Source organism: Oncorhynchus keta, chromosome 35 (assembly GCF_023373465.1).
Source record: "Oncorhynchus keta strain PuntledgeMale-10-30-2019 chromosome 35, Oket_V2, whole genome shotgun sequence".
Lineage (NCBI taxonomy): Eukaryota > Metazoa > Chordata > Actinopteri > Salmoniformes > Salmonidae > Oncorhynchus > Oncorhynchus keta.
The window spans coordinates 55627622-55643519 of record NC_068455.1 but is presented as its reverse complement, the minus strand read 5'-3'; the positions used below and the strand labels follow the sequence as shown (position 1 = coordinate 55643519).

Here is a 15898-nt window from a genome sequence, read left to right as displayed (position 1 = left end):
ACTGATCAGAGTTGATGCTCTCAAACACAGCTACTCTCTTTCATGGATTAACCGTCCCGTCATGTGCCGCCCTTTGCTGCCTGAGTCACAGGTTTGCAATCCTAGTTGTCCCCATTTAGGTTATGAGATGAACAGGCTGTGGCTGGTATGCACTGGTCAGAACTACGGCGGAGGGATCCCCCCCCCAACGCACACCCCTGATTGGGTCGCTCTTATGTATGAGCACTGTGCAACTGTGGGTCACGTAGGACCCCCATGACATGGTGGACAATCTGTCACTCCCTCTGACACATACAGTTGAAGTCGGAAGTTTGCATACATCTAAGCCAAATACATTTAAACTCAGTTTTTCACAATTCCTGACATTTAATCCCAACAAATATTCCCTGTTTTAGGTCTGTTAAGATCACCACTTTATTTTAAGAATGTGAAATGTCAGAATAATAGTAGTGATTTTATTTAAGCTTTTATTTCTTTCATCACATTCCCAGTGGGTCAGAAGTTTTACATACACTCAATTAGTATTTGGTAGCATTGCCGTTAAATTGTTTAACTTGTGTAAAACGTTTAGCGTAGCCTTCCACAAGTTTCCCACAAGTTCTGTGAATTTTGGCCCATTCTTACTGACAACCAGGTGGTGACATTATCTAACTCCTAGCCTCATGGGACACAGACTGGTGTCTTGCGATTGCTGCTGCATATAATGTAGCTATTGACACAGCATATGTCATAGTGCACTCTCAAAGACCATAGGTAGTTTAGTGCTATATTTAGAGGGGAATACGGTGATCTGACTGTGCAAAATCTCATCTGGTGCCAGGAATATATAGCTGCTCTTTTAATCCAAGAACACTTGATTGTATATATTACAAAAGCCCTATATGAACCCTTATATCCTATAGGCCTCAATTAGTGTTACGATATTCAGTGACCTTGTTAACATTTTTCCAGTGCGTCTCTGGGTTCTCGCTGTCACCATCCCCTTCATTTTGATGGACAGCCGGCAGGTGTTTGGCCCTGCATGTCTATATTTATCAAGGAGGGGACTATGGGACATCGCTCTGCATGCTGCAGTGGCTCTGATCTCTCCATGACTCATATAACCACCATGTTATTTTCCACCCCTAGAAAGAGAGGGACATTATGGCCTCATCCCTTTTCTCAGTCAACTATTTAGTTGGCAACTTTTGGAATTCCTCTCAATTCCAATGTGAACTGCAGTTTCAACTTTGTCACATAGAAAACGTTTGTGACAGGTAATCAACTTGGCCCAGAGTCTAATTAACAGCTTTAACGATTGCTCTGACGACCTCTTGTGGCTGAGACTTCCAGCCTATTCATCCTCTACCAATTTATGGCAACTAACCTGGACAGCATCCTTATTTTAAAGGGAGCTAGGTCAATCTCGTCAGAGACATGACACGTTGTACCCCATTTTGGCTCTAAATCCTCCATTTGAAGTCAGCCGTCTGCATACAGTTGCCCTGAAGTACCATTTCTCCCAGCACATCCTGTGGACCCAGGTGGCACTTAATGACACAAGTGGGGCCCTGCAGCTGGAAAATAGGAAGTGCAGCGACCAATAGGTGGCCCACCCAACAGGAAAAAGATTGTTGTGGAAACACATTACCTCTAAATAACCTGTCTAGATGAGTTAACAAGGGAGTGGGGTGGGTGGTAATAGCACTGAGCCTTTATCTAAAATGTTTTATGAGATTGGAGAACACATTGGGAGGAAACTTAGACCATTCCTCCATACAGAATCTTTCCAGGTCCATTCCAATGGGTTTCGGAGACTGAAATGGCCATTGCAAAATGTAGATTTTTGTTGTCAATTAACAATTTCTTTCTGGATTTGAATGTGTGCTTGGGGTTATTGTCTTGCTGGAAGATCCACTTCCGGCCAAGTTTCAGCCTCCTGGTAGAGGCAACCAGGTTTTGGGCTAAAATATTCTGGTACCGGGTAAAGTTCATCATGATACCATTGAACTGAACAAGGGCCCCAGTACCAGTGGAAACAAAATAGCCCCATAACATCAAAGATTCACCACCGCCATATTTTACGGGTAGGGTATGGGGTTATGTTCTGCATTTTCATCCTTATTTTGACACCAAACCCACCACTGGTGTATGAGGTCAAAGAACACTATTTTCGTGTCATCTGACCACAGCGCAGGTTCCAATCTAAGTGCCAATGCCGTTTAGCAAACTCCTGGGGTTTACATTTGTTGGATGACATGAAAATAGAGCCCTTACACTTTTGTTCTCAGGGCCAGTAATAAACTCCCCAGCTGCCTGTGTCGGTCGGAGTTGCGCCACAACTTATAAATAAACACCAGAGTAAACTGAAAAGTCCCCTTACAGTGTACTGTTGCCTTTGGTTTGCTGTTTGAAGGGACTAAGCAAGAACATATTGCCCTGACATGTTTCCTGGCCCCCCAAATATCTGGTACTTACATGTCCCCCCCAGTTTTTTTTTTTTAGGCTATTGGTACCTATTGAATACCTCTTACCACACCTCAGCAAAGCCAGGACCATAGTGGGCTTATTACAATGGGGTTACATTGGCATGTCCCCCTCCCCAACCCCCAAACACAGTGCACCTTTGGACTCAACAAAATATATACATTGCTTCCCACACTCATCTCAAAAAATGGACTAGCTACAGTTGCAATAACAATGAGATGCTTTCCTATTTTTCATACTTGTATTATATTTTTAAACTAGTAGAATATTATTTAAGTAACATATTGGTCAAATTATGTTTTTTAAATAAAGTCATAGGCTACAAGTGAAAATACAATACCTCAATTGATGTTTAATAAAAAGTGTTATTAAATGAGAAATTGTTATATGTTCATATCAAAGTTTTTTTTGCTTGGGGTGTCGTCTGTCTCACTGTTCCGATCTGTCGTGGCGTGCGTTTGTTTTGCCTGAATTCTGTGTGTGACATTCGGGAAATGTGAACACCAGTCAGACTGTTGAACAGTGAGTGAACATTGACGGTCTTTCTTTCGCAGCAAACGCAAGTGCTGCGGCAACAGACTGGTGTTTCCCCAAGCAGTGAGGGCAGAGGGGAACTGTGGAGAGGATTGAAACCAATGTCCCTTGAGAAAATAACATTATAGTCTCCAAACATGACTTCAGTTTGGAAGAGACTTCAGCGTGTCGGCAAGAAAGCATCGAAATTCCAGTTTGCGGCGACTTTTCAAGAACTGACGGTAGAATGCACGAAGAAATGGTAAGTGAATATAATTTACATTTTAGTCATTTAGCATACGCTCTTAGTATTATCTACAGCAAATTACAGGAGCAATTAGGGTAAGTGCCTTGCTCAAGGGCACATCGATAGGTTTTTCACGTAGTCCGGTCGAGGATTCGAACCAGCGACCTTTCGGTTACTGTCCCAACGCTCTTAACAGCTGGGCTACCTACCGCCCTTTACTGGATTTAGCTTTGATAAAGTTGTCATATCTGAACCGATAAAACAACCTCGTGGGGTTTGAAACTTTTGCCACCTTGTCCTTCATTTCCTTGTCCCCTGCTTGAGATGTAATTTAATCAGGTCATGCTTTCAGGTTCATATTTGGTTTGTGTGCAAAGCGCAATGATATGTTTGTTGTCCGTTTCTTACCGCTATTACATTGACTCACTAATATTTGTTGATCGTACACGTTTATTGCACAGTGCACAATGCATGAATATACTGTAGCCTACAGCTTTCTTCAACAGTCAATGCACTTCCGCATTTGTCCTCATGCTGTTTTCCCATTCTAATCATCGTCATGCGACAAGCATCCAAATTGACATGGTTGTTTTGAGCGTAAGCAAAACATATTTTGTTCAAATGTGCCTAAGCTTTGACGTGTCACAGGTGTAAATGATGTCATACATATAACAGGCGTAAATAGATGTCATAAATTAGAATATGATAACATCTATTTAGACCTGTTATATGTATGACCTCATCTATTTACGCCTGTATGTATGACATCATCATACAGCACCTGTAGTGAATTGTTTTCCCTGTTCCAATCAGGTGATATTATTCTTAGAACCTATGTATGTAATTGTTTTGTTTATCCAGGTAAGTTGACTGAGAACACATTCTCATTTACAGCAACATCCTGGGGAACAGTTACAAGGCATGAATGAGCCAATTGTAACTGGGGATGATTAGGTGACAGATTAGGAATTTAGCCAGGACACCAGGGTTAATAGCCCTACAATAAGTGCCATGGGATCTTTAGTGACCACAGAGAGTCAGGACACCTGTTTAACATCCCATCAGAAAGACAGCAACCTACACAGGGCAATGTCCCCAATCTCTACCCTGGGGTATTGGGATATATATTTTTTAGACCAGAGGAAAGGGTGCCTCCTATTGGCCCTCAAACAGCACTACCAGCAGTCTCTGGTCTCCCATACAGGGACCAACCCTGCTTAGCTTCAGAAGCAAGCCAGCAGTGTGACACTGGGTGGGTGGTATGCTGCAGTGCTGAAAGTCCTCTCTCAATGGTCAGGTGTGTGAGTGTGCACATTCTTGTTCCATGCAGTATAGAGTTAATATAGGTGTCCTTTTCCCCAAAGGTCACATTATTCAACAGCAGCTGGGCTGTGTTTCTTTTACACTATTCCACTTTGGCTTTCTGTGTCCTCTCTGTTTTAACTGGGCCAGTTGTCCAAATTCAGAGGAGTGTGTTTATTGAACAGTTAACTTAATCTCCATTTATTATTTAAGTAGTTTTACCTCTTTATATAGGCCTATTTTAGACTGGCATGTTGCCTAAGCTCCAGGAGTTCTCGTCATTATAGACAATATAGTCTGTGTGTACTGTACGGTACAGTATTTCAGGGGTGCAACTTTCACTATGGTCAGGGGGACTTGACCTCCCCCACACATTCTGAAATTGTATTTTTGTCCCCCCCAGTTTCATCATTGCTCTGTGATACAAAAAGTGGCAACGGTGTGCTTTAGGACCATGCGGACACCTCAGTGCGGTCGGGTAGGCTGTTTGGCGATTTGAGCCGGCTGGATTTAGGACTGCGCGGACCCCACAGAGCATGCAAACAGAGGCAGCTGTTGTCTGTGTGTGTTATGCTTTTTTTCCGAGTTGTAAAAGCAAGCAGAGCAGAAACTGGCTACTCTTTATTTGACTGTTGTAGCTGGCAAGGTAACTGCTGTTTGGAAGAAGAAGAAAAAGATTCCCAGTGCTGAGCTAGTAGTGTAACTGACATGTATCTTTAGCTAATGTTTCATCCCCTCTCGATTTAAGTTCTGTCTGAAGTGAATGAACTAGCTAGCAAACGTTAGCTAGTTAGTATCTACCACAGCCAGTTCAGCTTTAGTCTCGAGCTATCTGTCAGGTAGCAGTATCTAACAGCTGTTGTGTGTATGGAAATGTTTTGTCCCTGTTTCAACAGAAGTAAATTAACTAGGCTAGTTTTCGCCAGATGATGTAGCTACCATTAGAGAGAGACAAAAGTTAGCAAGCTAGCTCACAAACTTTAGCTATTATTTTTGTCTCAAATCAAATGAATCAAATGATGAAACCAGCAGCCAAACAATTGAAGACCGATATTATTCTGACGTGCAATGTGAGGTTTTTATTAGAGTCCATATAGCAATGCAATGTTATTTATCTGTCAGTTTCCCGAGGTAATTCCCTACTTTTCACACTGACATGGTATTAACAGCTCTACAGGCTTCGCTGTTATGGTGTACATCACTATGCTCATCATGTCTTAGCAGGATGAGATGGTGACAGGGTCAGACAGCAAGGGTAGACCAGTCCACGGCGCTCAGGTGAATTTTGCAGTATATTATAACAATCAGTGAATGGATACAAAGTCCCGTCTTGAGTTGATGGGTAGACTAGTCAGGGATCTGAGAATAATGGTCATTTCAATTATTGAACCATTGATTCTATTCTTTGATAATACAATGTATAAATGTACACCAAGGTCATCTTTTGTCGTGCTTCATCTGAGCAGCATCGGATGGTGACAGCAGGGTCAGGCAACCAGGGATGGTCAGTCTGTGGCGGCACTGAGGTGAACTTTTGCAAATGCAACTCTTTATTCTCTCTGTGCGGGCAAAAACTGGACAAGCCAGAATCTTCAAAGATTGAAACTATTTAAAGGCAGTCTGACCCCTAAAGTTGATTTCCAAACTGTATTAAGGGTTGATAGCGTCTTTTCCCCGATGACACAAGACGTGCCAAACAAACATGTGAGGATGACCTGGTAGACAGTATTGTTGATAATTAATGGATACAGCTATGTTTGAATACCCCAGCCATGTTCATATCATCTCAGACATAAATTACTGCAGTTTAAGACCATCCATAGAGCATACTATTATGCCAGTGGAACTGAATATCATGCACTCAGACATGTTATTCCTCTGCTGGAGGTGTAAAACACAAAAGGGGACATATTTGAACATGCTATGCTCTTGTGAAGGCTGGCTGAATGCTGGCAATGTTCTTACTGGAGACTGTCATCAGAAGAAACTGTCACCTAGCATTTATAGGGGCTAAGAAATGCGTTGCCGTTAAATTGGAATGTTGGTTATCTTGTCACAATGGATAGCAAATGTATTTTATTTTATTTTATTTAATCAGGTAGGCAAGTTGAGAACAAGTTCTCATTTACAATTGCGACCTGGCCAAGATAAAGCAAAGCAGTGGAGTAAAACAAACATACAGTAGAAACAAGTCTATATACGATGTGAGCAAATGAGGTGAGATAAGGGAGGTAAAGGCAAAAAAAGGCTATGGTGGCAAAGTAAATACAATATAGTAAGTAAAACACTGGAATGGTAGATTTGCAGTGGAAGAATGTGCAAAGTAGAAATACAAATAATGGGGTGCAAAGGAGCAAAATAAATACAGTAGGGAAAGAGGTAGTTGTTTGGGCTAAATTATAGGTGGGCTATGTACAGGTGCAGTAATATGTGAGCTGCTCTGACAGCTGGTACTTAAAGCTAGTGAGGGACATAAGTGTTTCCAGTTTCAGAGATTTTTGTAGTTCGTTCCAGTCATTGGCAGCAGAGAACTGGAAGGAGAGAAAGAATTGGTTTTGGGGGTGACCAGAGAGATATACCTGCTGGAGCGCGTGCTACAGGTGGGTGATGCTATGTTGACCAGCGAGATGAGATAAGGGGGGACTTTACCTAGTCTTGTAGATGACCTGGAGCCAGTGGGTTTGGCGACGAGTATGAAGCGAGGGCCAGCCAACGAGAGTGTACAGGTCGCAATGGTGGGTAGTATATGGGGCTTTGGTGACAAAGGGGATGGCACTGTTACAGACTGCATCCAATTTGTTGAGTAGGGTATTGGAGGCTATTTTGTAAATGACATCGCCGAAGTCGAGGATTGGTAGGATGGTCAGTTTTACAGTTTTACAAGTGTATGTTTGTCAAGTTACATATCACTAGATTTGATTTATTACAAGATTAAGGGTATACTGTGCAACTTTCATAAGGTCTGGATGCCTTTGTGGAATACTGTACAACAAAACGAGTCTGTTGTTAAAACATGCCCACGTCAGGGGAGATAGCTATTTAGGCAATCCCTCGCTGCTGGGCTGCTCAGTCCTGGCCCTGGGGGTCTTCTATACTGCTGGTTCTCACTCTGGCCTTGGCCGAACACCTGAAACCAATAATACATGTTTTACTAAGATCCTAAAGCTGAGTGGTGTGTGTTAGGTTGGGGGCTCTTGCAGGGCCACAGACCCCTAGGGGCAGGACGGGGCGATCCAGCTGTATTATGTCAAGTAAAGAGAGCTCTACAGCCCTATTAGTCCAATGACATGAATTACAGCGCCCTCTGTACTTATTGGGAAAGTGAAGCATATTTTCTTTTGTCTCTATACTCCCAAAAGTTTGATTTGGAAATCAAAACAATGACTTTGAAGTTAAAGTACAGACTGTCCACTTTAATCTTAGGGTGTTTTCATCCATGTCAGGTGAAATTACTGCACTTTTTGTACATTGTCCCCTACCATTTTAGGGGAGCAAAAGTGTTGGGACAACTTCACTTGTATGTTTATTAAAGTAGTAAAAAGTGAAGTATTTGGTCCAGCATTCATAGCACGCAATGACTCTACGCATTGGTTTCGATGCATTTGCTGTTTGTTTTGGTTGTGTTTCCTATTATTTTGTGTCCAATAGAATTGAATGGTAAATGTATTGTGTCATTGTGGTGTCACTTTTATTGTAAATAAGAATATAATATGTTTCTAAACACTTCTACATTGATGTGGCTGCTTCCATAACTACATAGAATACTGAATGAACCGTAAATAATGATGAGTGATGAAAGTTACAGATGCACAAATATCATACTCTAAAGACATGCTAACCTCTCACCATTACAATAACAGGAGAGGTTAGCATGTCTTTGGGGTATGATATTTGTGCATCTGTAACTTTCTCACTCATCTTTATTCACGATTAATTCAGTATTATATGTAATTATGGAAGCATCCACATTAATGTGGAGGTGTTTAGAAACATATTATATTCTTATTTACAATAAAAGTGACACCACATATTACATTGTGTAGAAATTCCGCAAATGTGCTTTAGATGCCCTGAAATAATTATAATTTTAAGCAGGGACTGTATCTCTTAGTAGAACCTAACCCTAATCTACTCATGTAATCGTTTGCTCACGTGGAGTCAGGCTGGCGAGGCTGCGTGTTTTACAGCCCCACCGATGGCATGATGCACTCTGCTAATTCAATCAGTGAATCGGATGAAATGCTGCATATGACTGCTCTGCACGGTAGGTGCGCGTACACACTAGAGGTCGACCGATTATGATTTTTCAATACCGATACCGATTATTGGAGGACCAAAAAAGCCGATTCCGATTAATCAGCCGTTTTTTTAAAAACTTTTTTTTAAACTTTATTTGTAATAATGACAATTACAACAATACTGAATGAACACTTATTTTAACTTAATATAATACATCAATAAAATCAATTTAGCCTCAAGTAGATAATGAAACATGTTCAATTTGGTTTAAATAATGCAAAAATTATGTTTTGGAGAAGTAAGTAAAAGTGCAATATGTGCTATGTAAGAAAGCTAACATTTCAGTTCCTTGCTCAGAACATGAGAACATAGGAAAGCTGGTAGTTCCTTTTAACATGAGTCTTCAATATTCCCAGGTAAGAAGTTTTAGGTTGTAGTTATTATAGGAATTATAGGACTATTTCCCTCTATACCATTTGTATTTCATTAACCTTTGACTATTAGATGTTCTTATAGGCACTTTAGTATTGCCAGTGTAACAGTATAGCTTCCGTCCCTCTCCTCGCTCCTCCCTGGGCTCGAACCAGCAACACAACAGCCACCATCGAAGCAGCGTTACCCATGCAGAGCAAGGGGAACAACTACTTGAAGGCTCAGAGCGAGTGACATTTGAAACGCTATTAGCGCAGGCTAACTAGCTAGCCATTTCACTTCGGTTACACAGCGCAATGCTTGACGCACAACGAAGAGCTGCTAGCAAAACGCACGAAAGTGCTGTTTGAATGAATGTTTACGTGCCTGCTTCTGCCGACCACCGCTCAGTCAGATACTTAGATGCTTGTATGCTCAGTCAGATTATATGCAATGCAAGACACGCTAGATAATATCTAGTAATATCATCAAACATGTGTAGTTAACTTGTGATTATGATTGATTGTTTTTTATAAGATACATTTAATGCTAGCTAGCAACTTACCTTGGCATACTGCATTTGCGAAACAGGCAGTCTTCTTGTGGAGTGCAATGAGAGAGATGCAGGTCGTTATTGCGTTGGACTAGTTAACTGTAAGGTTGCAAGATTGGATCCCGCGAGCTGACAAATTGTCGTTCTGCCCCTGAACGAGGCAGTTAACCCACCGTTCCTAGGCCGTCATTGAAAATAAGAATGTGTTCTTAACTGACTTGCCTAGTTAAAAAGGTATACATTTTTTTTTTATCAGCAAATCGGTGCCCGAAAATACCGATTTCCGATTGTTATGAAAACCTAAAATCGTCCCTAATTAATCTTCCATTACGATTAAGCGGTCGACCTCTAGTACACACACACACACACACACACACACACACACACACACCCGACAGCATGGTTTTAACTTAAGTCAGCTCCTATGCATGCATGTTATGTGCACACAGCCAGGGGTGCTGTGGTTCCTGTCTGGGCTCTGCCACTGCAAGAGTTCCATTATTACTCACACCTAGCATGTAGCCTACTTCCAAGCTTTCGCTTGCAGACGAGCCTAGCTCTCTGTCTGTCTCCTCATTGTTGTCGTCTACACCGACTTCACTAGTATCAGCATGTTAGGCCTATGCTCTTGGGATGGCAGTCTATCGAACCGTCCTACACGTATTCAGTTCGATGATAACATCCTTAATTACTGTCTAATTCTAATGATATAATAATCAAGCCTGGCGAGTTTAATAACCTCTTATTCATAGAAGATGGCGTGACACTTACGACTGTTTGATTATATGGAATGAACACAAGCATTGTTATGTGTTGGGGGCGGCAGTTAGTCTAGTGGTTCGAGCGTCAGGCCAGTAACCGAAAGGTTGCCACATCAAATCCCTGAGCTGTCAAGGTATTAAAAAATATATATATATGTCGTCGTGAACAATGCAGTTAACCCACTGTTCCTAAGCCGTATTTGTAACTAAGGATTTGTTCTTAACTGACTTGCCCGTTTTAATTTTTTAAATAAACTGTCTGCAGGTGATTGTAGTCTGTATGTTTTGAGGATCTGACTCTTAGCTGCATACTGTGGGCCTGCTTGTTCATCAATACTGTCTGTCATGTGATGCTATGAAACCACAAACCTCACGTCACATTATTCTCTCATAACGAGCCTCAGCAGCCCAGGTCTGTAACAAGTGTCGGTCATGTGCACATACTATGTTTCGGCCTACTGTGTTCACCAAAGTTCTCCGATAGTTCAGGGGTGTGTTTTTGTTGTAAATCAGACATGTTAAACCTGTTACATTGTGCTTTTGGCGTCTGTTCACATACAGAGTATAGCAGGAACCAGACCATAGTGTTTGGGTGTTCTGGTTGAGGTTACCATGTTTCCAGTTGGCAAGAAGAATGTGTAAAATGTGGATCAGCTAGACAGGCCGTCCCACTTAACTGATTAGCAAAACGGCTGATCACTTAATGTTCAGTTTGCAGAAATAATGTGTGTGCGTTATCTGTTCAAGGTTCATTCTCCGAATACAGCACACCAGTCTCTCAAATGTGTTTCCTCCAGAATGCATGCTGGGAGTGGGATCAAAAACATACACTCGTGTGACATATATGGGAGTACAGAACAGTACAGTACATCCCTTCTATAACACTGTAGCCTGTAGGATGATGTGGGAACCATTCACACAACGAAGGTTATTTGTCTACTTATTGGTATAGCTACCCATGTAAACACAGTTTCAGTTTCATCAGCATGTTGAGTGACCCAATTCGATGACAGGTCAGTGGCAAGCTCTGGTTGCTTTTCGACCCTTACGCCTGTCATGTATTTCACAAATAGGTACTGTCGTGCAACACATCTGTGCTTGAGTTGGGCCGGGTGCTCACCGCCGCCTCAAATTGTCCACTGCGTGAGTACCGGCACTTCTTCTAGAATATTGGCTCTAGAGAACTACAGGCACCGTGCAATTCATCAAGAGTAGACTGCGGTGTGTAACTATGCTAGAGCGCGTGGCTGGCAGGTATATGGGGTAGGCGGATATTTGGCTGGCGGTGGGTGAACTGAAGCAGCAGTTACCTAATGGTTAAGACCAACCATTCTACAGGTCTATTTCTGTGCCACCCCACCTCCCCACCTTTCCCCCAGCCCCTTCCCTTCCACTGTGCCCTTTCTCTTCAATCCTCCCGTCTTCTATAACTGGCCTGCAACACGAGAAAGTGGCCCTGTCAGCCTGTTAACACTCTGCCCTTACTCTCTCTCCTCTCTATAGGTTTTCTATTTTCTTTCCCTCTGCCAACAGAAATACAATGCTGTGAAAAATGATACGCTCCCTTTCAGATTTTCTAAATACTTGCATATTTTTTGACACTGAATGTTGTCAGATCTTCAACCAAACCCTAATATTAGATAAAGGCAACCTGAGTGAACAAATTACACTAAATGCCGATACTCAATTAATTTATTTAAGAAACTCAATTATGCAACACCCAATGCACCTGTGTGAAAAAGTAATTGCCCCCTTACACGACTGGTTGCAACCAAATGCTTCCTGTAGTTGTTGATCAGTCTCTCACGTCTCAAATGTTGGGCTCCTGAGTGGCGCAGCGGTCTAAGGCACTGCATCTCAGTGCAAGAGGTGTCACTACAGACACCCTGGTTTGAATCCAGGCTGTATCACAACCAGCTGTGATTGGGAGTCCCATAGGGTGGGTCACAATTGGCACAGGTTTGGCCGGTGTAGGCCATCATTGTAAATAAGAATTTGTTCTTAACTGACTTGGCTAATTAAATAAAGATCAAATAAATGTCGCTGTGGAGGAATGTGTGTGTTTTTGGATCATCGTCTTGTTGCATGACCCAGCTGCACTTCAGCTCACAGACGGATGGCCTGACGTTCTCCTTTAGAATTCTCTGATACAGATCAGAATTCATGGTTCCTTCAATGATGGCAAGTCATCCAGGTCCTGAGGCAGCAAAGCATCCCCAAACCATCACACTACCACCACCATGCTTGACCTTTGTTGGTATGAGGTTATTGCTGTGGAATGCAGTGTTTGGTTTTTGCAAGACATAACGGGACCCATGTTGTCCAGAAAGTTCCACTTTTGACTCATCTGTCCATAGAACATTCTTCCAGGACTCTTGATGATCACCCAGGTTCTTCCAGGTGCTTTTTTGACAAACTTGAGTCAACTTTTTGGATGACATAGGTCCCGTTATGTCTGGCGAAAACCAAACACGGCATTCCACAGTGAGGACCTCGCACAACGGTCAAGCGTGGTGGTGGTAGTGTGGTGGTCAGAAAGGGGGGGAAATACTTTTTCAGGGCACTGTATAGTTTTACTCATGGGCAGCTCGACTTTTAAGTAACTATGTTCATTTTAGCATACTTCAAGACGTAACAGTGCATTCTGTTTCACTTCAACATGCAATTAGCCTGTTGCATGTTTACCTTTTCGGACTGACTGTATGCGAACAGCAATATCTTGCTCACTCACTATTGGTTCTTGTTGTCGGGAGTTGGCAAAGGTAAACAATACAATGCTATTTCACGTCCCTGCAGAGAATATCTTCTAGAATTACATAATTGCTGTTTTAGTCTAGAACAGATCTGTTGAGTGACAACCCTCCTTGTGTGACATACATGTAGGAGGTTGCTGGCTGAGGCTGGAGACAAATTGAAGTATTATGCCCTGGTGGTTGCTAGGGCCACACCCTCCATTGATAGGGCCCTGAGGACTGTAAACACAGAAGAAGAAGAAAAATGCCCCAGCTGGGTCATGTTCAGTAAGAGTAAATGTTTTGAAATGGGAATTTACAATATGAACTTGTCCAATAAGACATGTTGTAAAACGTTTTGCTATGATATGCCCTACTGAACATGCCCCAGCTGATGTCTCCCATACTAGAGGAACTATTGGAGGCTGCCACTCAGGCCGTAGCAGGGAAGTTAGTTTGTCGAAGTTGATCCGATTATGGAGCTCATTCTCTTCCTCTGAGATGTCTGTTAGTCAGAGCACTGAACAGAGTCACAAGATGTAGGTTTTTGCCCAGGCTGAAGCCCACCCCCCCCTTCTGTTTTTTTTCTCACAGCAGTGTGTGTGTGTGCTTGTGCGTGCATGTGTGCTTGTTTGTATTTAAGAGAAGACCAACTGGTCATGTCTTGAGCTTTTATCTTTGTGCCTCTTAAATTCCAACTCTCTATGGGGGGAAGGGGGGGGGGGGGTATGTATTTCGGATGGCTCTAAAATATAGCCATGTTCCAGACAGCCTAGCCTATGGACTAAAAGCATTTATCAGTTTTAGTATGTGCATCGATACTGTTCATAGTATGTGCTTACATTCAACATGACTGTGCCATGTTATAGCCTGAAGGAACAGGATGCACAGAGAGCTCGGTCCTGTAAGCGATCCTGCGCTAAACACCGGTATTTTCCTATGTAAAGAATACCTCAGACTCCAGTTGCGGCCTATTTCGGTCCTATTATACGGGTTAGGAAACCAAATACTGCATTATCAATGGAAACACTGGTCGACACTGAAGTCCCTACTTATGTACTTATGTAGTGTTTATATACGTCTGTACAGTCATCATATGTTGTCCTTTCTCTACTTACAGGCAACCAGACAAACTGAGAGTGGTATGGACCAGGAGAAACAGACGAAACTGCACCAAGGTAATATGGGGAAAGCTACTTCGTTCAACAAGTAGAGGAGTGGCATGTGTAGCCTATTTGTCTAACACTTGTCATCATGATGAAGTCTGAGAAGGCACCAAAGGTATGTAGCCTACCTGAGGGTGTGTAGCCTGTAAGGGGAATGGTCAGATTTGCTTGTGCCTGAGGAAATGGAACCATCTAGATGCAGAAGTGTATAAGTATGAGATTTGAGCTAAGCCATAGATACATCTGCCTTTATTCATCACAGTTGTAGCTTTATTAATCCCATCACATGAACTTCTAGTAACATTCAGCACTCTATGAGACACACGTGGCTCATTCAATATAAAATGCATATGGTCAGCACATGCTCTGGTCCTTTCCCTGACCTGGGCTTTCCAATCCTCAGCTGCATGGATGGCAGCCGGGCATCAAGAACCCCTACAGGGGCACGGTGGTATGGCAGGTGCCCGAAAACCTGGACATCAATGTCACCCTTTTCAAGGTATGGCATCTCAACCCTAGGAAGATGTGTGTGAATGATTGGGAAATCATTTAGATTAATCTGCATTTGAATTGTCAAAACACTGTTTCCTTATTCTCAAAATCTCTCACATTTAGGAGCCGACTGCAGACGAATTTGAAGACAAGGACTGGACGTTCATCATTGAGAATGTGAGTGAATTAATGTTTCCATCAATTCTGAATTCCATTTTTGGTCAAGGCGGATTCATGGAATACGTTTGACAGAGCTGTCAAGGATGACATGGTACATGCTACCCAAAAATGTCCTGAATTAACGTCTCTTATATACTGTGAAGTGAAATGCATTGGATTAAAAGCAGCATTATTTTGAAAACATACGATTGGCTAATGACCCCTGTTTTTTGTCCTTCTAGGAGACTAACAAGGGCCACAGGAAGGTGCTGGCATCGGTGGACGTCAACATGAAGAGGTTTGCCAGCGCCACGCCTGCCCAGTACGACCTGACGCTGAAGCTCAAGCCTCTGTCGGTGAAGGTGGTGGAGGCCACGCTCAAACTGACCTTGACCTGCGTCTTCCTCAAAGAGGGCAAGGCCACGTGAGTCACCATTTATCTAATCAGTGAAGTTTATCATAGGTTTACCATATTATGTTAAGTAGATAATACGGTAAACCTTTAAATAGCCTTATGTCAAGAAGAGAGAGATTGAGGTACTAAAACAGGGGTGTCTAACTTATTTTGCCCCGGGGGGAGGGGCATTTCATCTTCAACCACGAGGTCAGGAGGGCCCTAATAAAAACAGTCACAACATTTGAGTTTGCTATTCACAAGAAGCTTTGCCTGATGTGAACCATGCCTCGAACAAAAGAGATCTCCGAAGACCTAAGATTAAGAATTGTTGAGTTGCATAAAGCTGGAAAGGGTTACAAAAGTATCTCTACAAGCCTTGATGTTCATCAGTCCACGGTAAGACAAATTGTCTAAAAATTGAGAAAGTTCAGCACTGTTGCTACTCTCCCTTCGAGTGGCC

General features: G+C 42.5%; 1 protein-coding gene across 28 annotated transcripts in view; it reads left to right on the top strand.

Annotated features, from left to right (window-relative positions):
- Positions 1–2965: 2965 nt before the first annotated feature.
- Positions 2966–15898, top strand: part of LOC118369143 (EH domain-binding protein 1-like protein 1) — a 63943-nt gene continuing 51010 nt past the window's right edge. For 14 of the 28 annotated variants that reach the window (XM_052497121.1, XM_052497120.1, XM_052497115.1 and 11 more), the window contains exons 1-5: positions 2968–3241; positions 14345–14402; positions 14794–14889; positions 15006–15059; positions 15284–15465. In XM_052497121.1, the coding sequence (XP_052353081.1) occupies positions 3138–3241; positions 14345–14402; positions 14794–14889; positions 15006–15059; positions 15284–15465 (494 nt within the window). In that variant the 5' untranslated portion in view covers positions 2968–3137. Of the gene's footprint in view, positions 3242–14344; positions 14403–14793; positions 14890–15005; positions 15060–15283; positions 15466–15898 lie in introns of all 28 variants that reach the window. The other 14 variants (XM_052497128.1, XM_052497125.1, XM_052497116.1 and 11 more) reach the window with 5 other exon arrangements.